Source organism: Phyllobates terribilis, unplaced genomic scaffold (assembly GCF_046119375.1).
Source record: "Phyllobates terribilis strain yellow unplaced genomic scaffold, ASM4611937v1 Scaffold_3__8_contigs__length_932513732, whole genome shotgun sequence".
Taxonomy (NCBI): domain Eukaryota; kingdom Metazoa; phylum Chordata; class Amphibia; order Anura; family Dendrobatidae; genus Phyllobates; species Phyllobates terribilis.
Genome location: NW_027362763.1, coordinates 239,441,932 through 239,467,325, shown reverse-complemented (window position 1 = coordinate 239,467,325; position 25,394 = coordinate 239,441,932). Strand labels below are relative to the sequence as shown.

The 25,394-nt window shown below is 43.5% G+C and overlaps 1 protein-coding gene across 1 annotated transcript in view; it reads right to left on the bottom strand.

Moving 5' to 3' along the window:
- The window catches only part of SLC9A9 (solute carrier family 9 member A9), a 1,175,306-nt gene that overhangs the window by 323,719 nt on the left and 826,193 nt on the right, over positions 1-25,394 (bottom strand). Inside the window, exon 13 of the mRNA XM_073674666.1 lies at positions 11,179-11,227. Within this exon, the coding sequence (XP_073530767.1) occupies positions 11,179-11,227 (49 nt within the window). The remainder of the gene's footprint in view (positions 1-11,178; positions 11,228-25,394) is intronic.

Sequence of the window (25,394 nt, the reverse complement as noted above, 5' to 3'; positions counted from 1 at the left end):
ATTTCCATTGATGATTTTTGTGTGATTTTGTTGTCAGCACATTCAGCTTTGTACAGAACAAAGTATTCAATGAGAATATTTAATTCATTCAGATCTAGGATGTGTTATTTGAGTGTTCCCTTTATTTTTTTGAGCAGTGTATATATTGTAAGGCAGCGCTATTCATCATGTTGGGGGACACTTAAAGCACACCAGGCAACACCTTTCCGGTATTTCACAATCCAGCAGTTTATTATACTTCATAACTGCTTCTAACTGAGTCCATCTCAGTGGCTCGCCAACATATCACACACATAATGTCCAAGAGTAATGTTGAGCATTCCGATACTGAAATATCGGGTATCGGCCGATATTCGCGGTATCGGAATTCCGATACTTAATTCCGATACTTTTACAATATCGAATACCGGAATCGGAAGTTCCCATAATGCCTGCGCTCAGCAGTGTCTCTGAAGGATGACAAGCTGGATGGCAGCGCTCAGCTGAGATCCAGCCTGTCATCAGAATGCCATCCCAGCGTGGGAGAATTCTCCTGATCGTTTAAAAGCCGGCGGGCGGTAAAAAGCCGCCGGCTTTTAAACAATCACACAGCCCCATACTGGTTCCCCGCAGCCTACCACCCCGATCCTCCGCTCCCCTCGCCACCTCCCATCCCGATCGTAAGTTAGGACGGGGCGGGGAGCGCAGCACCAAGGAGCTGGGAGCGAAGGACCCGGGCGGGGAAGCCGGCAGTGAAAAGACTTCACCCCCGGCTTTCCCGTTCTGTGCTGCGCTTTCCCGCCGGTTATTTCAAATGAACAGCTGAGGTATCAGGTGATGCTGATCAGCTGTTCATTTGAAGTCGCCGCGGTGCCCTCAGAGGGTTCACGTGAGTTCATGCTTGACTGCATTGCATGAACTCACATGAACTTTCCCACGGCCGCACAGGTCAGCCTTACCTCCCAGACGATCAGCCCGTCATGACTGGTGTGTGCGCGGTGTCTGCGAGTGTGTGCGGGGTGTCTGTGCGTGTGTCTGCGAGTGTGTGCGATGTCTGTGCGATGTCTGCGGGTGTGCGCGGTGTCTGTGCGATGTCTGCAGGTGTGTGCGGGGTGTCTGTGCGATGTCTGCAGGTGTGTGCGGGGTGTCTGTGCGATTTCTGCGAGTGTGTGCGGTGTCTGTGCGATGTCTGCGAGTGTGTGCATGCAGACAGACATAGGCCGATGCGACACTACTACTCCCATCGGCCTATGTCTGTCCCCCGTCCACTCGTGCCAGCAGGATCAGCTCGATGGGAGCAGTAGTACCCATCAGCTTGATCCTGCTATTTAAATTGCCCTACTGTGTCCCCGATAAATTTTAAATACATGTCATTGGTGGCCAGTGGTTACCTAAAATAAATTAGTTTATACATTACCTGTCCCCGCCGATCGCCACCTAAAATAAAGTAAAAAATAAAAAACTACACCTATACTCACCTAGACACCTAATTCCCCGAAGCCATCGATCTCCTGTAATAAAATATAAAATAATAAACCACAACCTTATCCTTACCCCTCCGTAGTAGTCCACGAGTGTCCCACGATGATCTCCAGTTTAGAGCAGCCACATAGAATGTGACCGCTCTGAACCGCTGCCGCCGCTAGAATGATGGGGCCGTAAAGCAGCCCCGTCACTGCATAAGCGGGTTCGTCGAGTTCAGGCAGCGCTGCTCCGGTTAGCTCCTTTACGGCCCTGCTGTATCGTGAGAAATTCCCACGGTACAGCAGTGCCGTAAAGGAGGTCTCCGGAGCTGCGCTGCCTGAATGCACTCCGGTGACCTCAGTCAGTGGCTCCTGCTGCCGGGAGCGGACGTGTTCCCGGCAGTGTGAGCTTACAGCAGCCATGCACAGCTGTCACCATCTCCAGATGTGACAGCTGTGCATGGGAGATCAGCGCAGGAACGTGGAAAGGTAACTATTTTTTTTTTAGTAAACTAAGAATTAAATAAAATTGTGTGTTTTATTTCAAATAAATTATTTTTTTCTGGGTGTAGTGTGTTTTTTCTTTTTAACACTTTGTAGGTTAGTAATGGGTGTGTCTTATAGACGCCCATCATTACTAACCAGGGCTTCATGGCAGCTGGCGCTGACATGAACCCCACCACTATTACCCCCTGCCACCGCACCAGGGCAGCGTGGAAGAGCGAGGCTAAGTGCCAGAGTTGGCGCATCCTATGGATGCGCCATTTCTGGGGCGGTTGACGGCTGGTGTTTCTAGCCTGGGAGGGGGCCAATATCCATGGCACCCTTCCTGGGCTATTAATATCAGCCCCCAGCTGTCCGCCTAGCCTTTGCTAGCTATTAAATAGGGGGTAACCCTCGTCATTTTTTGGGGGGGGTCCCCCATTTTAAGAGCTATTAAAGGCTAGGTATTCAGCTGGGGGCTGATATTAGTAGTCTGGGAAGCTCCGTGGGTATTACCCCCTTCCCAGGCTTCAAACATCTGCCCCAGCCGTCTGCTTAACCTCCGCTAGAGCCTAAAATTATGGGGGATCCCACGCCAATTTTTTTTTAAATAAATCCTTTATTTTAACACTAAATGACATTTGAGGAGTTAATAAAGATGCAGTCCCTAAATTATTATTTATTTTTTAATTAATTTTTCCCAAAAATTTTGACGTGGGCTTTGCCATATTTTTGTATGCCAGCCAGGTACAGCATCCAGCTTCTATGAACGCGCCATTTTCCGGGGTGGCTGCGGACTGCAATTTGCACCGGGGTGGTGGGGCAGAAAGCTTGGGCCTCCCTGAGCTGCAGATTCCAGCCCCCAGCTGCCTAGTTGTACCTGGCTGGACACACAAATAGGGAGAAGCCCCACGTATTTTTTTTTTTAATTATTTCATGAAATTCATGAAATAATAAAGAAAAAAAGGGCTTCCCTATATTGTTGTGTCCGGCCAGGTACAAATAGGCAGCTGGTGGTTGGGCGCAGCCCGTTCCTGCCTGCTGTACCTGGCTGGACACAAATATAGGGCGAAGCCCCACGTCAATTTTTTTTTAATTATTTCAGGAAATTCATGAAATAATTAAAAAAAAATTGATGTGGGGCTTCGCCTTATATTTGTGTCCAGCCAGGTACAGCAGGCAGGAACGGGCTGCGCCCAACCACCAGCTGCCTATTTGTACCTGGCCGGACACAACAATATAGGGAAGCCCTTTTTTTAAAAAATTATTTCATGAAATAATTAAAAAAAAAAATACGTGGGGCTTCGCCCTATTTTTGTGTCCAGCCAGGTACAACTAGGCAGATGGGGGCTGGAATCCGCAGCGCAGGGAGGCCCAAGCTTTCTGGGCCCCACCCGCTGCAAATTGCAGTTCGCAGCCACCCCGGAAAATGGCGCGTTCATAGAAGCGCCATCTTCTGGTGCTGTACCCAACTCATCCAGGGCCCTCGTGCGGTGGCTCACTGGGTAATAAAGGGGTTAAGGCCAGCTTGGCATTATCAGCTGGCCCTAAGCCCGAAATTCATGGGATCACGCCAATATTAGACATGACCACCATGAATTTCTAGTAAAGTATTTAAAAAAAACACAACACCCAGAAAAAAGTCCTTTAATTGAAATAAACACACAATTCTTTATTATTCTAAATTAAACTCTACTTACCATCACGCCCATTCCAGCTGAAGCCAACGATCTCCTGCAATAAAAGTAAAATAATAAACCAACCTCATCCTTACCTTTCCATGGTTCCCACGACAGCTTCAGCTCTGCTACATCGAGATGACAGGCTGGACCGCAGCAGAACGCTGCCATCCATCCTGTCATCCCGCAGACACTGAGAAGCGCAGGCATGCTTGCGCTCCTCAGTGTCTCTCTGTGACGGCATAAAGATGAGCCGAGGTCATGTCCAATGAACTCGGCTCACCTCATGCACGTCACTGACAGCGTGGGAAAATTCTCCTGCACTCAGCGCTTCAGCGTGAGAATTTTCCCACGCTGTCAGTGACGTGAATGAGGTGAGGTCATGTCCAATGAACTCAGCTCACCTCATGCACGTCACTGACAGCGTGGTAAAATTCTCACGCTGAAGCGCTGAGTGCAGGAGAATTCTCCCACGCTGTCAGTGACGTGCATGAGGTGAGCTGAGTTCATTGGACATGAACTCGGCTCATCTGGATGCCGTCACAGAGAGACACTGAGGAGCGCAAGCATGCCTGCGCTTCTCAGTGTCTGCGGGATGACAGGCTGGATGGCAGCGTTCTGCTGCGGTCCAGCCTGTCATCTCGATGTAGCAGAGCTGAAGCTATCCTGGGAACCATGGAAAGGTAAGGATGAGGTTGCTTTATTATTTTTCTTTTATTGCAGGAGATCGTTGGCTTCAGCTGGAATGGGCGTGAAGGTAAGTAGAGTTTAATTTAGAACAATAAAGAATTGTGTGTTTATTTCAATTAAAGGACTTTATTCTGGGTGTTTGTGTTTTTTTTTTAACTTTGACTATGGGGTTAGTAATGGGGGTGTCTTATAGACGCCTCTCCATTACTAACCTGGGCTTGATGTCAGCTGGCATTATAAGCTGACATCAACCCCAGCCCTATTACCCCACTGCCACCGCTACAGGGCAGTGGGAAGAGCGAGGCTAAGTGCCAGAATTGGCGCATCCTATGGATGCGCCATTTCTGGGGCGGCTGACGGCTGGTGTTTCTAGCCTGGGAGGGGGCCAATATTCATGGCACCCTTCCTGGGCTATTAATGTCAGCCCCCATCTGTCTGCCTAGCCTTTGCTAGCTATTAAATTAGGGGGACCCCACGTCATTTTTTTGAGGGGTCCCCATTTTAATAGCTAGTAAAGGCTAGGTATTCAGCTGGGGGCTCATATTAGTAGCCTGGGAAGCTCCGTGGGTATTACCCCCTTCCCAGGCTTCAAACATCTGCCCCAGCCGTCTGCTTAACCTCCGCTAGAGACTAAAATTAAGGGGAACCCCACGCCATTTTTTTTTTAAATAAATCCTTTATTTTAACACTAAATGACAAGTACAGTAAGCAACACTGTCACTGTACTTCATATATATGTGACTGACATGTTTCTATCTATCTAATCTATGTGTGAAGCTCTATTCTGTCTGTTATAAATTGTGGGGTACCGCTGCTGAATTGCCGGCCGGCTTTTTTAAAGAGACAGTGCATGAAAACACAATTATTTTTTTAAATAAATCCTTTACACTAAATGACAAGTACAGTAAGCAACACTGTCACTGTACTTCATATATATGTGACTGACATGTTTCTATCTATCTAATCTATGTGTGAAGCTCTATTCTTTCTGTTCTAAATTGTCGGGTACCGGTGTATGCCGCTGATGAATTGCCGGCTTTTCATGTAATACATTCTACATTATTCTTAGTTGTTTTACTTCATGTAGAATTAACCTACAAGGAAAGAAAGGGTTTATTTTCATTCCGATATTTGTGTCCCATTGACTTGCATTGGTTTCCGGTATCGGAATCGGCGATATCCGATACTTTTTGGGTATCGGTCCGATCCAATCCGATACGATATTTCCTGATATCGGAAGGTATCGCTCAACACTATCCAAGAGCCTTTCCAGCGACAGACACGTCCACTTGGCTCCAGATACAGCCCTCAGCAAGGCAACAACATAAGTGTCCACATCAATCAGTGTTTTTACCTTTGCCGGGTTTTAGCTGCTTCAGGTTTGTTCTGCCACCGCTGTGGCTTTAGGGCTTCCCATATGGGGTCTCCAGCCCTCGTACCTTCAAAGGCTACTGGTATGTTTATACAACGGTGTCCCACACACGGGAACAGGCCTCACGCCTTTCACACCCTGTCTCAAAACTACCAGGGTTTATATATCTTCCAGTGCACACAGGACCTGTGTTGATGTCACAATCATGTGATCAGACCTTCTGTGTGCACAGGACCTGTGCTGATGTCACAGTCATGTGATTAGTCACCTGAGGGGTAGGTACATGGTCAGCCAAAACACACCCTGGACCATTACAGTAATGTCGCAAGCCGCTGCATTACATATCCCCCCCTCTGTTCAAACTTTTGGGGTTGAACACATAATATACACAATCACATTATAACCCACAGTTCACACCGAGACCATGTACTTGACAATTGCGCTGCTCAGCCCCTGGAACATTAGTCATCGACATTAACCCATTCCTTAGGGACCTACCATCTGTCATAGTCACTGACTTCGTCAAGTTACGTTTCCGGGTCGTAACCTTGTCAGACCTCCCCCGCTCCCAGCGGTGAGTCGTAACCTTGTCAGACCTCCCCCGCTCCCAGCGGTCAGTCGTAACCTTGTCAGACCTCCCCTGCTCCCAGCGGTCAATACAGCAGTGTGACTCACATGCCCTTGTATCTAAGGTCCGGTTAGACTCCGTACTGTCCCGTACTCTATTGGGTCGTTTGTATGGGCCTCTCAAACCTGAGTTACTGGAGGTCTCACTACCTCTAAACCCACACCCACTACTCTCAGGACATCTTGAAAGGTCCCTAACTTCAGCTGTAGTTGTTCTGTTATTTAGGGGGCCCTTTCTCTGTCTGGTCTCACAATTTCTAGACGGCTGCCACCTTCTGCCGCTCAGGCGATTCTGTCTTTCCACTCGCAGTCTAGCGAGATTCAACTGTTCTACCTCTCGCAGGTAGGTCACTCGGTACTCCATCAGCATGCGTATATATGCAAGACTTTCTTCCGTTCCTACAGCGGAGAATGACACCATGCCGTCTTCATCTGGCATCCAGTCCTGTCGATCATGTGGACTGCTTACTCTCATCACACCAGACTTCTTTACCATCATCTGCATGGCTCGGCCATTTCTCCCAATGAGCTTTCTTACCAGAGCCTGAGGCACCCTGATGACCTCTTCATGCAGACTTTGAGCTTTTCTCATAAGCTCCAGTTGTCTAACGGCTTGTTCCGTCTTCAACCGGAGAAACCGCTTCATGCGAATACATCGCCAGTGCATGTCACTTAGGATAGCCACCCTCTTCACGGTGACTTCGGTTGTGGACAGGACCAGCAGCTGTTTAGCTTCTGAGGTCGAGTACACCTTACAGGCTCCCACGGCTTTCTTAAACTCTTCATGCACGGACTCACTGGTGCATTCTTCTCTCAAATCCTCGGGTACATCTATGAGGCACTTGTACCGAGACGTTTCGGACTCACCAGTGGTCTCCAAACGATCATCTGGCTCAGGTTTCAGGGGCAACTGACTTTCAGCTTCTTCACCCTGTATGCTTCCCCTGAGCTGACTCACAGCAACAAATTCACAAATTTTCATCTTGACCACTTCCATTTCATATTTATCTTCTGTTAACACTCTCTTAGCTCTCCTCAGGTCCACATTCTCATGGTATAAGGGAGTGAGTGCAACTTGTTTGCCCTTTTCCTTCTCAAAGCAGGCCTCATTCACTGAGTGATACTTTGCTAGGCGACCTTTGAGCTCGAAAACTTCTTCCTCTAGCTCAGCTACTCGCCTCTCAGCAGCCCCATCTGAAGCTCTTCCTGCCCTAGAACACATACCTGGGGCCTTTTAGGCCCGCCCTCTTAATTGTTTTCTATTTTCTGCAAGATTTCTTTAGTTAGAATTTTGAAACTCTAGGTATTCCTCAGGTATATATTTCGAGTTGGTCATTTATTTATTATTTGCACACGGGCCTAAAAGGCCCCAGGTATGTGAAAGTGTAGATTTTTATGGTCATGCGTTCTAGGGTTAACAGTAGAGTTCTCTCAGACCTCTCTGTCTCCAATGCGCCCACTCGGCTCTCAACAGCCAGTCTCTCAAGCTTCCCTTGCTTCAAATGGGCTTATAGCGACTCCTTGAGCTCCTTGATCTCGGCTCCTACATCCACCGAATCATCCGAGCTCGCATTATTCGAGTAGGTATTTGTTTCATACCTCCCATCTCCAGAGGCCAACTCCTGGCCCTGGTCTGTAGCTTCTCCGATTGACTCCTCCATCTTTGTCCGCTCAGCTTCCATCTTGCTGATTCTTTCCTTAAGGCACGTCTCTGCCTCTGGAGATTATCAAAGAACGTCTGCAGCTCCTTCTCCTGAGCTTTCTGTCCTAGGGTCTTTCTGCAGAGATCATCATTTTCATCACGGGTGTCCTGCAGAGTGGTCTCAACCACTTGGCGCATGTGCTCTGCATCAGCCTTATCATCCTCTAGTTTTTCTTTAACCCTGAGGAGATCCTCATAGTCTCTCTTAATTTTTTGCAGTTCCCCACTGCATTCACCATATTCCTTCTTGGATTCACACAGCTCCCGGTTGAACTGTTCGCGCAGTCGTTCTAGTTTTTGTTCACGCCCAGAAACTTCATCCTGCAGCGCCTCCTTCTCAAGCTTCAACTGCAAAACCTCCTCCTTGGTTTTGCGGTGGTCCTCCTTAATTTCCTGGAACATTTCCTTCCATTGGTTAATTTCCTTGTTGCTTCCCTCCAGGTCTCGCTGTAAGTTCTTCACAACCTGGTATATTTTCTGCCGTTCAGACTCCAGGCTCCGCTGGTCTGAGGACACGTTCTCCAAGTTTTCCCATAGTTGCTGCACGTCACTCTGACACTGCTGCCTGATAAGCTCCAGCTCTTGGTCATGACTGGCCACCTCCTCCTTCAGGGCTCGTCGGTTCCTGATCCTTCTGTCCCAGTAGATCATCCTGCTTGTAACGAATCTGCAGAACTGCATCCAACTCTTCATTGTTGTCTGATACTTTACCGGAGGTTGCTACTGGCAACGTCACCTCCTCTTCTGCTTCTAAAGGAGGATCCATACTCAGAATAAAGGCACACGGTATTACATCTTCCTTATTTTCACTTTCAGCAAAGACTGGAGGAGCAACCTTTTTGTGGCCCTTGCGCCGTCGACGACGAGAGGGGGACTCTCTCCCCTCGTTTAGCCCCTCCTGACTGGACTTTCTTTCTACTTTCATAGTGTCACCATCAGTTATGGGGTCTGTGTCACTCCCCATGGTGTCGTGGACCAACAAGTCACCTCCCACCTTGACGTCAACCCCTTCTACTGGAGCTACCCCGTTATCAACGGTCAAATTGTCATTTTTAGGCAGTACCAACCCACAACCAGCAACAAATTTTGGTTTTCTATACTTCATGCTCTTTTGAAACTCCGCCCCCTTTTGAGACTCTGTCCCCTTTTGGACACCAACACCTGTAGGGGGATTTTTACAAAAAAAATCAGCAATAGTCTTAGGACCCAGTTCACAACATCTCTTACTATCTACCCGGGCACTCTGGGATAGTACCGGCTCCACAGGAGAACTCAAGGAATGGTCCGCTGCCGCCTTTCTGTAACGGGCCAACAGCTCCTGCCCTTCCTGCACCACGACCTGTTGTCGTTTCTCCAATACCTGCTGTTGTTTCTCAAATGCCTGCTGCTGCGATTTTAACAGGCACTTTAATCACTCAATAGCTTCAGACTCATTTGCTGCTCCTTTCACAGCCTTCTTTATCTGCTACTGCATTTCTTCAGGACACTCTATTTTTCTGCAGGACGTTTGCAGCTGGTCATCTAACCCCTTCTCCAATCCGTCTGGAGATACTGCACCATTCATGGCCATCGCAGTACACTATTTACACTAGACACTTCACAACGCTCTCCCCAGAAAAATTTTTTGGCCCCGCCGAGCTACAGCAAACCAGGTTTGAGTGCGAGGACAATTTTCATAACCCCGCCGAGTTACAGCCAGATGCTTTAATTTTCGTGACTCCGCCGAGCCACAGCTAACCAGGTTTGAGTGCGAGGACAATTTTCGTAACCCAGCCGAGTTACAGCAAGATGCTTTAATCTTCGTGACCCCGCCGAGCCACAGCAAGATGCTTGTATCCACACTCGTCGTCCTGTGCCATTACCCCTAGAAACCAGGCTGCAGTTGCCCCTAGCAACCGGGCTGCAGTTGCCCCTCGCAACCGGGCTGCAGTTGCCCGCATTCTCCAACCACATGTAAGGCAGCGCTAGTCATCATGTTGGAGGACACTCACTGCATCGGGTCAATTAAAGCACACCAGGCAACACCTTTCCGGTATTTCACAATCCAGCAGTTTATTATACTTCATAACTGCTTCTAACTGAGTCCATCTCAGTGGCTCGCCGACATATCACACACATAATGTCCAAGAGCCTTTCCAGCGACAGACACGTCCACTTGGCTCCAGATACAGCCCTCAGCAAGGCAACAACATAAATGTCCACATCAATCAGTGTTTTTACCTTTGCTGGGTTTTAGCTGCTTCAGGTTTGTCCTGCCACCGCTGTGGCTTTACGGCTTCCCAGACGGGGTCTCCAGCCCTCGTACCTTCAAAGGCTACTGGTATGTTTACACAGCTAACATCCAGCCTCTGCCTTTCAGGCTTCACCAGGCCTCACCAGGCCTTACCAGGCTAACAGTGTCCCACACACGGGAACAGGCCTCACGCCTTTCACACCCTGTCTCAAAACTACCAGGGTTTATATATCTTCCAGTGCACACAGGACCTGTGCTGATGTCACAGTCATGTGATCAGACCTTCTTTGTGCACAGGACCTGTGCTGATGTCACAGTCATGTGATTAGTCACCTGAGGGGTAGGTACATGGTCAGCCAAAACACACCCTGGACCATTACAGTAATGCCGCAAGCCGCTGCATTACAATATTTAAAGGTATCTCAACAGATGCCATCTCTTGACCATCCAATATACATAAGCTCCCATGCAAAAAAAATGCATATGCTAACGTATACTATTTTAGTGGATTTCTGTAATAGATTTCATCTGTCAGCAATCAGTAACCCATAGGCTCTCATATTGAAAAAATGTTTACCTTAAATGATTTTTTTAATTGAACGGTGCAATATTATACAATAAAATTTGTCATATCCATTCAACATAGTGCAATTTAAGAGACATTATCAGTGGACATACCTGTCATAAATGTATGATAGCTAGGGGTCCACTCGCTGGAACACCCACTGAACTGAAGAATGAGGGTCTAAAGTTCCTGGTGTGAACAGACTTGTAATGTACATGCACTTATATGGATCTACGGGGACTTAGTTACTATTTTTCCCACAATCACGGTGTTCCCAGTAAACGGCCACTAGCGATCATGCATTTATCACTTTTTCTGTGAAATGGTGATAAATGTTGTATTTAGGGACAACCCCTTGAAAAGAATCTCTAAGCTAGAGACTCACCTGATTTGCAGGTCGATCTTTGATGTCCTGATCTGGATCCACACCAACTCTGTATGGAGACAAATAAATGTAACAAATCAGCTTTTCCTTCACAGGCTACATAAGTGGGGTTTGTGTTTGATAGACAACAACTATATTTTAATTTCAAATTTATAAAATACACCCTGTTCATATCTTCATCACCTTCTCTTCATCCTATACCCACAAATGCACAGTATACCCACAAATCGCACACAACTCTGTTGTTACAACTGTATGCTCATCCACCTCAATTAGTGATGAGCGAGTATGTTCGGTTAACCCTTTCGTACCGAGTATCTTCAGCGTACTCGCTAATATGTTTGAATCACTCCCGTGTGCATGATTTGCGACTGTTTGACAGCTTTAATACATGTGAGGAATGTGAAAGAAATAGACTTTCCTCACATGTATTAAAGCTGTCAAACAGTCGCAAATCATGCACACGGGAGCGATTCAAACATATCACCGAGTATGCTGAAGATACTCGGTACTCGCCCGAGCATACTGGCCGAAAGGATTAACCGAACATACTTGTTCATCACTAACCTCAATACATCTTTTTTTTAACTATGTTGAAAAACATAACTATGTTTTCCAGTAGAGCTGTATTCTCAGATTTTGCAAAACGACACTCTTTTGGCATGGTGAATAGATGTCTTAATATGGTCAGCACACACTTCGGGTGTATGCCTACAGTGAGTTTTGTCAGTTTTTTAACGGGTCCACTTAAATATTCAAACATGCCTGATAGAACCTTCCATTCACTTGGCAATTCATGTGTTCAGTCTTTTGAGAGTTTTTTTTCCAATTTATGATTTGAAAAATGCCTGGTGGGAAAAAATAAAGTGCATGTCCGTTCTCTGAACCAGCTACTAATGGAAAATGCTCTAAACTAAGTGATGTCCAATGAGAAGCCTGCAAAAACTCCACTGGAAAAACTTCCTAAATGCTTCAAGAAACAAAAAAATCCTCCAAAAACTCCCCAAGGGAGCTTTCCTTGAAGTGGTTTCCATTACAAAACTCATCATCTTAACTGCCTCAAAAAACTCCATATGCACATACCCTACTGGCAAAACAGCACAGGATAAACATAGTCTTACTCTACCAAGATGACAGAAACCACCGAAAAAAAACTAATATTTACATCTTTGTAACATAAAGAGAGAAAATGAAACAAGGTATATAAGACTCCTATTCTCAGAAATACCAGAATAAAAAATGATTGTAAATATTACAGAGATTAGAAATGCATTAAGTATTTTACAATGATGTGCTCAGGGGCTCATGTAAGTCTTGAAATATAATTATCCTCCACTACTAGACATATACATTCAGAGGTTGTTACTCTTTCAAAATGTCAAGAAGTTATTCAGGGCAGAGATGATTTTTATGTTGCCATAATGACTAAAAGACCATATATATGTATATATACACATATATATTATAATGAAGAAAGCCCCTGGAAGTACTTACACGAATCACATTGTACATCCAGAACATGAATCTAGTCTCAGAGGCACAAGTTAAAGACAAAATTAACCTCATTATCACATCTGTTCCATTTTTGATAAATATGCACCAAATCCAGTGCTATTAACAGTAAAAAATGTTACTGAAATATTAGATTTAGTTTGGTCAGTGATAATGTTAAAATTTGTTAACATCTCATATATTTGTAGTATAATTTAGTTAACAATTAATTCGGACCATACAGTATTTATGAAGGTAAGTTGTTTAGTAGATACCGATCAATATGATTTCATACACAATTTATTTACAGTATCGGTTGAAAATTTGGAAACACAATGTTCTCGCTCTATATTTTAGGAAACTTATACATCCTCTCTCATTCACTCATATACTAACCAGGTGGTAATTTTCTACGGAAACAAAGTAGGTATGCAGCGCTTGTGCTCAAGCAAAATAAATTGACCTAATGCCATCTACTTGTAAATATGCCAGGCAGAGGCGTAACTTGAAGCTAATTGTGCCCAATGTCAAATCTGTAACAAGGCTCCCTATCCATCAAGTGCCATTTATTATACTGTGCCTCCTAGGGCACCAAGGATGACAGCTTTACATCCTCTTGCCCCTTCTCTCAAGCAGCATCATTAGGTCACCTGGAAGGCTGATTGTACATGCGTTTTTCATGCCAGGGACATGCGGAAATGAAGTGTTCTTCACTTGCATTTCTGCATGGGGGTGTCAAGCGCTTTCCAAGCGATTTTAGCAAACAGCATGGATTTATATAGTGTGACCCGAGAGAATGGTCAAAAATAAAAAAATAAACCTATACTTAACCTCCGATGACCCCCGAGACTTGCTGCGCTCCTGTGCTGGCTGACGGCAGATCACAGTACGCTGTACTGAAAGACCTGCCGTCACATGACTGTGACGTCAGCGCAGGTCCTTCAGTCCTGCGCGATCTGTAGGCAAGCACAGGGAAAGAGTCCGGGGGCCGTCGGAAGGTGAATATAATCTTTATTTTTTATTTTATTCTTTTTTTTACAACTTTTAATGGTACCTGGGTGTGGAGGAGAGTCTCCTGTCCTCCACACCTGGGTACCATCCGCACATTAGAACGCCCCAATTGCGCAAGTACAGATGGAGTCTTGCGGAATTGGCACGTTCTAATGCAAGTCAATGGCGGCGGAAACGCAGCGCTTCCGCAAAATTAATGTACATGCTGCAGATTTTTGAGCGCAGCATAAACGCTGCGGAAAAATACGCAGCATGGGCATTGAAAGTGCGGAATTGCATTGGAGACCATGGGGGAAGGTTTACCAAGCGTTTCCCAAGCGTTTACACTGCAGAAATTCCGCAGCATAAACACTTGGAAAACGCATCGTGGGCACACAGCCGAACGGTTTGTAATGAGTAGGTATGCCTCATCAAGGTTTGTGGAATCAACTGCCTTCAAAATGTGTTTGTAACCATCAGGTGGTTTTGCAGAGGCAGTGTTGGTACACAATTCCATACATCCCTATTCCACAACGGTTCAAAGCCAAAATGTGCAAATTACAACTCAACTATGCAGGGAGAAATGTCAGTCCATCATTACTTTAAAAAAGTGATATGTAACCACTGGCCCTCAGCCTGTTTATGGTCCGAGATCTCATTCACTCTGGTCCCCGATCAGATTCCCAGGACTGCAGTGCTTGGGTCGGTAGCCACATTTTGCCAGCCTCAGTCCCTTTAAACCCTCCTTACAATGTGATCATGTGTATTCAGGGTTCACTACTGAATGCAGTGGTGCATAAAATGAAGGAGTTAGTGTGCTCTACACACCTATCCAAATGGTGAAGGCAGAGGTTGCAGTATCTCCTATGTGATGTATATGCTCCAGCCCCAGTGTATCCTATGTGATGTACATGCCCCAGTCCCAGTGTCTCCTAAGCGATATATACACTTCAGCGCCAGTGTCTCCTATGTGACGTGTATGCTCCATCCCCAGTGTCTCCTATGTGATGTATATGCTCCAGCCTCAGTGTCTTTTATGTGATGTATATACAGCAGTCTTGATGTCTCCTATGTGATTTACATGCACCAGCCCCAGTGTATCCTATGTGTATGTGCCACATTCCCAGTATCCTATGTGATGTACAAGCCACAGTCCCAGTGTCTCCTATGTGATGTATACAGAAGTCTCGGTGTCTCCAATGTGATATAAACAGCAGTCTCGGTGTCTTCTATGTGATGTATACCGCAGTTTCAGTGTCTCCTATGTAATGTAAACAGCATTCTCAGTGCCTCTTATTTGATTTGTATACAGCATTTTCAGTGTATCCCACGTGATTTATATACAGCAGTCTTCGTGTATCCTATGCCTCAGTGTCTCCTATATGATGTATACAGCAGATCTTTCATTGCTTGAGTTCCATAAATGTGACGTGAGAATATATGCATTTCCCACTTTTAATAGATGTGGTGAATTATGCATCTGTGTTTGGGGTAACTTACTACTTCAAATAGTTCTTTACAAAACTTATTGCTAAGAGTCGACTGGCTCCAGACTGATGCAAACCTGGAAAAGCAGTTATATGTAGCAAGATCATCAATACCACCTAAAATCACATGCCTCATCAAAGAGAAGCAGTTTCAGCTATCACATTAGGGGTGAGTTAATTGTTTGACCAAATACAGAGTGTCTATCAGCCATATCCTCCTTCTCCTCCTCTCGCTTCCTCAAGCTCAATGTGGACAAAACTGAACTCATCATCTTTCCTCCATCTCACATATATTCCCTACCTTATCTATCTATCACAATAAACAACATCACGCTTTCCCCTGTACCGGACATCTGCTGCCCCAGAGTAACCCTTGAATCTGCCTTGTCCTTCAAACTGCACATCCAAGCTCTTTCCACTTCCTGTCGCCTGCAGCTCAAAAATATTTCCAGAATCCGTCCTTTCCTCAACTCTCAATCTACTAAAATGCTTGTGCATGCCCTCATCATCTCCCGCCTGGACTACTGCAACATCCTCCTCTGTGGCCTAACTGCTCTCACTCTCGCACCTCTCCAATCCGTTCTTAACTCTGCTGCCCGACTAATTAATCTCGCTCCTCATTACTCCTCAGCTTCTCCCCACTGCAAATCTCTTCACTGGCTCCCATTTCCCCAACGTATCCAATTCAAACTACTAACACTGACCTACAAAGCCATCCATAACCTTTCTCCTCCGTACATCTCTGAACTAATCTCCTGATATTTTCCCTCACGTAACCTCGAGTCCTCCCAAGATTTCCTTCTCTCCTCTGATTTATTCGTTCCTCACCCAATTGCCTCCAAGACTTCTCCCGAATATCACCCATCCTCTGGAATTCAGTGCCCCAACACGTCCGACTATCCACCACACTCGGATCCTTCAGACGGAACATGAAAACCCATCTCTTCAAGAAAGCTTACAGCCTGCCATGACCCTGCTGCCTCCTCAACACCGCTGGAGCTGCTGCCTTAGCAACACCAGATCTGTGCCTCACCAAGACCGAAGTTGCTGCAACCCCCCAACCTACTGTCTCCTTCCCCACCATCCTGTAGAATGTAAGCCCGCAAGGGCAGGGTCCTCTTCCCTCTGTACCAGTCTATCATTGTTTATTTGTTACTGTAAGTGATATCTGTTTTTTTGTATGTAATCCCTTGTCATATACAGTACCATGGAATCAATGGTGCTATATAAATAATAATAAAAATAATAATAATAAATATAGCAGGATAGTTTTCAAGTTGATGATTTTGTACAGCCCATGACCTGATGTTATAAATATCCAAATGGCCCTTGGCAAAAAAAAAAAAAGACCCCACCCATGATTCAAGACATAAAGGTCAGTCAACCTCAACAACTGCTAGAACATTGAAAGTATCCTCAGGTGCAATTATGAAAACCATCAATCGCTATGATGAAACTGTCTCTCATTACAACCACCCCAGGAAAGGAAGACAAAAATTATCTCTGCTGTGGTGGATAATTTCATCAGAGTTACCAGCCTCGTAAACTTCAAATTGTCAGCAACTAAGATGGCAGCCCTCATAAATCATGCTCAGACATCAAGTAGCAGACAGATATCAACATATAAACTGTCCAGAGGGACAGCAAGAAGCAAGCTTTCATGGTCAATTTTTGGGAAAAAACACACTACTGAGGACCACAAACACAAAAAGTCTTGTTTGGGCCAAAAAACACAAGGACTAAACATTAGTTTAGTGGAAATCTGTACTGTGGTCTGATAAGTCAAAATCTGAGAATTTTGGTATGAACCAGCATGTCTTTGTGAGACACAGAAAAGGGGAGCGGATGATTTCTGCATGTGTGGTGCTCACCATGAAGCAAGGAGAAGAAGGCATAATGGTGTGGGGGTGCTCTGTTGCTGATCTGACACTGGTGATTTATTCCGAATTCTATGCACACTTATCCAGTGTGGCTACCACAGCATTCTGCAACACATAACATTCCATCTAGTTAGGACTTAGTGGAACCATCATTTTTGTTTCAACAGGACATTGACCCAAAACATCACAGGCTATATAAAGGCTATGTGTCACGGGTGTGTCCGAAGTGACAGACAGTCGCCCTGTAGTTGGTTGCAGGAGATCTCTACATTTGGCATTACAGACACCTTCTTAGAGGCTGTCTCTCTAAGACCCAATGGCTATTTTCCTATAAATTAACACCCTGGCCTGGGTGTATAAATACCTGCTGTCTGCTGGAGGAAGGTGTCGGCAATGCTCACATTACCCTTTGTGAAGGCTCGGAGCAAGTGCATTTCTTCATCCTCTCAGGAGCTATGAGGACGGATGTTAATCTCTCTAAAAGCTAAGCTATTTTCTCTTATTTGTTCCCCCTTGTTGTCTTTAGTGGTCAGTGGGGATCGACTAGAGCTCATCCCCCTCTCTTCCCTAGCCAGGGCCCAACGCCAGGGAAAGACAGGGCGAGGTTAGCGTGGGGCAATTGGTGAAGAGCAGGGACGTTAGTGGAGACAGGGTGATAGTAGATCAGTCTAGGAGGTTTCCACTTCCCCCTTTCCCTAGAGTCTGGGCTCTCTTTCCCTATTCCCTTTGTGTTGCACTAAGTCTTTCCCACACCTTGCGTGACACTATGTGACCAAGAAGGAAAGGGATGGAGTGCTGAATCAGATGACATGGCCTCAACAATCACACGACCTAAACCAAATTCAGATGGTTTGGGATAAGTTGGACCTCAGAGTAAAGGTAAAGCAGCCAACAAGTGCTCAGCACCTCTGGGAACTCCTTCAAGATTGTTGGAAAGCCATTCCAGGTGACTAGCTGATAAAGCTGCTTGAGAGAATGACAAGGGGGTGTAAAGCTGTCATCAGAGTATAAGTGGGGTACTCTGAAGAATCTAAGGTGTAATACATTTTCAGTTTTGTTTCACATCTGTATCTTTACACCTTGTTTCCCTATATAATATACTATTACAGCACTGACAGACAGAGAGCGGTTGAAGGGAGAATATAACTTCATTTTCTCCCTGTAGCTGCTCTTCTAGTTATACTTCTGCACATGTTTAAACAAGGTTTACCTGCTGATTACCACTATGTCTGCAGGTAAATACATTTTTCTTCCTGACAGATTTTTTTTTAAGGATTTGTGCTAATTCAATTATTTATCATTTATTCGCGTGCATTTATTCACATTTATTGTCCAAGGAATCAATAAGATGCAAAGAAGGACATAACTCAAAGGACTATATTATCACTTGGGTAAACATGGCAAGTGGTACAGTATTCTCCAAAACCCATGGAAAAAAAAAATCAGAATGAGAATATAAAATATACTGGCACTTAACCATTTATCGATATAAATAATATAAAATAATATTTTTTCTACTTTTACCCATTTTTTTGTTGTTTTTTTTTTGTTTAGCTGTGTCTTTCGTTAGATTTTCATTTTTTTCTCCACATTTTTCCCATTCTGTCGTTTTTTTGTATTGCTGCGTCGGTCTATAAATTTCATTCTTATTTAATAAATCTATAGAATTTATATATCTATGGGACTACCAGAGGTAGTAGAATAGAGCAGTCCCACAGACAATGGGGCATTTCAGACACAAGTTCTAGCAATCAGTGGGGGTCCTAGGAATCAGCAAGTTATCACAGGTTTTATCAATACATTTTTAAATGACTACAACAAAAGGCATGTCAGGCATCTTTGTCAGTTCTACATTATTGCATTTAGAGTATCTAGATTGTATGTAGATTTATGTACTGGGTCTAGATCCGATGCTTTTTGAAATAAATGGAATAAACAAATATATTTTTATGCCATTGTTTAACAAATATATACAGTTCTGCTGAGTTTTGAGCGTTTACTTTGATTCCTATCATGTTGTGATATCATGCTGAGTTGTACCAAATGCAAACCCAGCTTTGCTATATCTGTAACTAGCCCAATAAAAGAATACATAGTGTCTGCTTAGCCCTATGTAGAATGCCATATCTCCTGGTGTGTTGCACTATTTGTTTTTTTTTTTCTTTTTTTTTAGCAAGATTGATATATGAGTGTTTCTGCATTACATTTATGGATTAAAGAAATCACAAAAAAATTGTATGAAATCAGAAAAAGAAGCGGAAACATGAAAATAAATTGAGAAAACACCTCTTTAACAGTTGTACATAAATAAATCTGGAGTGTTAAAGATAAAAAAATCCTCAGAGCTTAGTTGTGTATCACCCCCTCAACACCTCATTTATGATGAGCTCTCCGGTTGACCCAGAAAGATCATTTTCCTTTGGTAGAATTAATCTAGTTCCTCTGCAGTACTTTGCCAACTGGCTGCAGGTTGTGACTGATTATGTGTAAAAGGCTTGTGATGGGTTTATTATTGACATTGCTGAGAAAACACAACTCATTTTGTGTGCTAATTTAAAAAAACGGCCGTACTTGATGTGAAAAGCTATTGATTTAGACAAGTATGAGGAGGCCCAATTTCTCTTTGAGTTTAAATTTGCTCTAACATTTCCATGTGGGATGTAATAACCTGAAACCACATTATTTTCATGCTTCTAGTATCTGCTTTTTGGAAGATAATTACTGATACAACGTGTTTTCCCTTGTAAACAAATTATCAAATAAGGACAGTTATACACCCACACAGATACACACTATATGGATATAAAACGGTTTCTCCAGAGGTCATCATTAAAGAACCATCTGTAAAGAAAAGGACAACTAAAAAGGAAAACATTCTTCCAAGGTTTTGCTAAGTGTCCTCATAAATGCACATTACCATTATAATTATAGATAACTGTAACAGCTATTATTATCACTTCTCTTATAGCGATCACATAATAGAGGAGTTCAGAAGCTGGAAATTTAAATACCCTTTGTTACCCTACATGATCACCAACAGAATACAAGAACCTTGTATAGAAGAAAAAAGTTTACTTTAAAGGGGTTGTCCGGTCCAAATCAATAAGTTTGCAGTCACTCTATGTGACTGCAGATTTATGAATCCCCCCACGCAAACACTATGCACCGCAATAATTAGCCGGTTTCTGAGCTGGGACCGGAGGCCATGTATGTGTTATGTATACTCCCGGCCAGAGCCAGTCTAATGGGCGTGACTCGCTCCATACACTTGTATGGAGCGAGGATGTGCCCTGACTAGTGAAGCAAGTGTCTGGAAGCAAAGCCGAGCCCACTTGCCGGGAGCATCTATAACGCATACATACACTGCGGTCCTGGGTCAGAAACAGGCGAATCCCCGCAGCGCACAGTGCAGAAATAGAAACAAAACACTGGAGTGGTGCTTTAAGGCTGAGTATTCAGTTTAGTTTTGCATTCTGTTCCATGTGTACTTCTGTAGTTTATCTCACCATCCATTACCACCTGCTAGCTGATTCATCTCTTCAACAAACTCCTGTTTATTTATCAACTATCTGCATTTATTTTCTACCTCAGACCTGTGGTTAACATTCGTCTGCTGTAAGCATAATTAATTATTCTCTACTATACTAGCTCTGTTCATACTTTAAAGCTGCTGCAACAGTGTTCTGCTAGCAAGTATACAGTTTGCTGCTTCATCTCTTCTGCTACTAGATAACCATTTGTTTGCTGCAATTTTAACCATGGCATTAACCATTTGTTTGCTGCAAATCCTGGACTGACTATACTTTTTAAATTGTTATGTATATCCACACTCCTGGCTCTGTGTCTTCTGGTGTATCCTACTGTTTCTCTATCTGCCATCCTGCATACCCTGCTGTCCTGGCACTCTCGTGATCCATTTGCTGTTTGACATGTCCACTGAGCCACAGCCTCCATTCCGTGTTGTTCACACTGACCTGTGGATTAGAGAATTCATCCTACCAAGTAAACCCATAACAGGTAGTGAGCCGTTGGGTACAACTTTTCCCAAAGATGTTGACAGGAATTTTAGACCACCGGCACCATGTTTTCTGCTCCAGCACAGCCTCTCCTCACTGCTCAAAAACATGATTCCATTTTATATTGTGCTAACATCAACATACAAACACAAAATAATGTAGGCATTCTTGTTTTTTCCCATTAGTAGTTACATGGAAATTCCAACAAAGTTATTAAAAGGCTTATGCCTCTTGATAGATTTGCTACATTTCACACCTGCGCACTCTGTATTAAGACCGAATTACAAAATTTTAGCTATCTTAGCCAATTTCTCACTAAATTTGTGATATTCCTTCAAAGTTGTACTTATTAAAGTTATAACTTCCAGCCCCTTTGTTCTGCTAATCAGTTGAGATCCCAGGGGTTATAATATTGTCAGTGTATCCTACAGATAGACAATAAGTAATTTAGTCCTCGAAAACCCCTTTAAGTCTACAATATTAGTTCTCAATGTCTTAGTCCCATACAAAAAAAGTTATCAGTACCAGAAAGCAAGGCAGTGTTTTAAGCTTTTGGCAACAGTAATAGGATTTAATACACACTCGTCAGTCTCATGGCAAGCTGCATGTATCATGGCACGGAGTCTTACCAGCTTGCAACACAAGAAGACCCACTCAAAGTTGCTTGCAGACAATTATAATCTACTAAATTTTATAAGAGGCAGTGATGCACGGAAAGTAAATGACTTACTAAACTTTAAGGAGGATTTAAGCCTAACAAAGCATAAAAGAAACACATTTCATATTCTACACAAAACCCTACACACCATAGTTATGAGATCACATCATTTATTTTTTTCCTTTCGTTAAGGGTCCAGTATATGAAATGTATCAACCTAATATCATCATATAATATCAGGGTATAGAGTGTCTCATTTATAATACAACCATTCCTATTCTCTGCACATCTATGATTCAGAGAAGTAGCAAAACGTGGTAATATAACTAATGACAAACAGAATCATTTGAAACAAATATGCTGATTTCCCGATTTTTGCTGGTCCAAGAAAACATTCCTGGAGTTTACATGGAAGTGTACATTGTAGATGTTATATTACATTGTTTTTCCTCCAATTAGACTCAGATTTGAAACACGTCAGAAGATAATGTGAAAAAGGATAGAAAGGATCCAAAAGGACCAATCAGGCCCCAGCTATCATCTTCGGAAGCCATTTTTAAAATGAAACTGAAATCTTATTGGTTACTATGGACAACGGCTCTGCAATTCAATTTCATTTGCACCAGTTTTGATAAATCAAGGGCATGCAGGGTATTAAGCAAACAAATTACAGATTTATGTATATATTTCCACTACATTGATATTCAAGACCTAGCTGTTACCAGCTCCATCAGTGGCCGGATGTATAGCGGATACAGGGTGGATCACAACGACCTATACAAATGAATAGGAGCGGATTAGCAGTGCACAGAAGGTAGTATTCTGCTCTGTACAATGTTTACATCCCCAGCTGGTAACAGCAAATTGTGGGGAGGGTGGGATGCTGAGTGTAGGATCTGATCCCACGTGATCATGACCTATCCCATAGGTTGACAATATCAATGGCAGTTCCCGAGGTCAGTCCACCCCCCCCCCACTGATCCTAGCATTTTTTCATCATTTTATGAGATGCTTCCTTTTCAAACTCTAATGACATGATACATTGTCCTAGGGTTATCTGTATGGTGTTGAATTTTAGCTCAGAATTCATGAAATCTAACATGTACCCACACTGATTTTATAATGATGCGGAAGCCCCTTTAAACCAGTTTTCTTCTGAAAACTAAGCACATTGAAAAAAAATATGTTTTAGTAGAAGCCCCTGTGCCATTTTTTCCAATATGTACAAGTGAGGCAAAGTAAAGGTTCAGAACTGATCAACATTTTTCCCTAGCAGAAAAGCGGTAAAAAAAAAAAAGTCCAGTTGTGCATCGTTTCAGAGGGAATCTGACAGCTGATACAGTCCTGCTCATCGTTATTGGCACCCATGAAGTTTAAGGTCATAATATGGAATATCTCCTGGAAAAAATGATTCAAGTGAAACAGTTTTTTGTATAGAGCGCTCGTGTTAAATACAAAAGATCAAATGATAAACAATAATTCAAAACAAAAACCAATGGGAGAGAAAAATAGAAAAACCTAAAGCTTGCTGTGACATTGGTATTGCCACCCTTTACATTAATTTAATATGGTAAATCATAAAGAGAGATTCACCTGTGATTAATTGTCGGTGCCCATGTGACATGAATTAGCCAATGAATGATGACTTGACTGTTTTAAAAAGCCACATGGGAGGCCTTGTTCCTTTGTCACATTGATGAAGACAAAGGAGCTGTCTGAGGACATCAGAGCTGCTATTATTAGAAAACACAAGACTTCCAAAGGGTATAAGGCCATATCCAAAGACCTTGGTATTCCAATTTCAACAGTGCGCAATGTTATTAAGAAGTTTGCCAAGCATGGAACCATCAAGAACCTCCCTGGACGTGGGGGAAAGAGGAAAATTGACAAGAGATGTCTCCGAAGGTTGGTGCAAATGGTGGAAAAAACACCATGTCAAACATCCAAAGACCTGACGGCCAACCCGGAGTAGTCTGGGTCATGGTTGCAACAAGTACCATACGCCACACACTAAACCAAGCAGAGTTTTATGGGCGAAGTCAAAGGAAGAAACCATTGTTGAAGAAAAAACATAAAAAGGAAAGACTGATCTTTACCAATGAGTACCTTGACAAGCCACAATCCTTCTGGGAAAATATTCTGTGGACAGATGAAACAAAAATAGATCTTTTTGGCAATGCAAAGCAACAGTTTGTTCACAGACGGCGCAATGAAGCTTGTAAGGAAAAGAACACCTTACCAACAGTTAAGCATGGCGGAGAATCCATAATGCTGTGGGGTTGCTTTGCTTCGTCTGGTACTGGAGGCTTTAACCGTATCACAGGAATCAAGTAATCAGAGAATTATCAAGAGATTTTAGAGCAAAATGTCCTACCCAGTGTAAGAAAACTTGGTTTGAGTCGAAAATCATGTGTCCTCTAGCAAGACAGTGACCCAAAGCACACATCCAAAAGTACACAGGAATGGTTGAAAAAAAAAATGGACTGTTTTAAAATGGCCAGCAATGAGTCCTGACCTCAATCTCATTGAAAATCTTTGGGGTGAGCACTTATGGAAATCTGCCATTGTGAAAAAGAACCCTGCAAACATTCAAGAGCTTGAAGAAACTGCAAAGGAAGAGTGGCAGAAAATTCCAGCTGAGAAGTGCAAGAAGGTTATAGATGGCTTGAAGAACCGTTTGGAGGCTGTCATCAATGCGAAACGGTATGCAACCAAATATTAATTAGGGGTGCCTTATTTGCTGAACATGCTGTTTATTCTGTGACTTCTTTGAAATTGCAACACGGAAGTTGAAAAACAATGTTTTATTGTTGTATTTTTTTGGAACACTAATTAAAAAATCCTGAGGATATAACTTTGGTACATTTCCATTTATTTCTGAAGATATTGTACAGTCTAAGAAAAAAATGAAGGGGTGGCAATAATGGTGAGCAGCACTGTACATGCTGCCTGAGCCTGAGCCAGGTATGTCTGACTGCGGCGTTTCAGAGAAAAACATTCTTTAAAAGCCGTGGGTGAACAAGCCGCATGGGAGATTAGTCGAAAAGGCCGATCTTTGGCAGCTTCTCCCCACCCGCTGCCAGTGACTCACATCTCTCTCCCTATACACACATACAGCGAGAGACCTGTCACTCAAAGGGAGTTGCCTGGAAGAAGCTGCCAGGAACCGGCCTTTTTGACTAGTCATTCATGTGGATTGGTTCTAAGCCGCAGCATTTTAGAGTAATACATAAATGGCTGAAATTCTACAGCCAGTGTCCGGTATCAGCGGTCAGGTTTCCTTTAAATCTATGTAGATTCATCAACACAGGGTTCCCTCGGTAGAAAAATCTGGAGAGGAGAATGTGGAGCATGGGGAATGACGATGCACAGCTAGCACTGAGCTCCAATATGTTGCATCCCCACCACTTTTTATTAGAAATCACTCACTATTTTTGCTGTCAGCAGGCTTCTATATAATTAGATATATATTATGCGAGAAAACCCTCAATATTCTTGCATATTGCCAATTTTTTGCACATTCCTGTTGGCCAGGAATCCTGAAATGCCTGGTAAGACCTGGAAAATGATAAGCATTGACATTTATTGGAGTCCACGCAACTATATCTGCTTTAGAAGAATATTTCTAGAATATTTCCACATACATCTCAGAGCTGCATTCACTATGCAAAGAGCAATCGGCAAGTTAATTTTA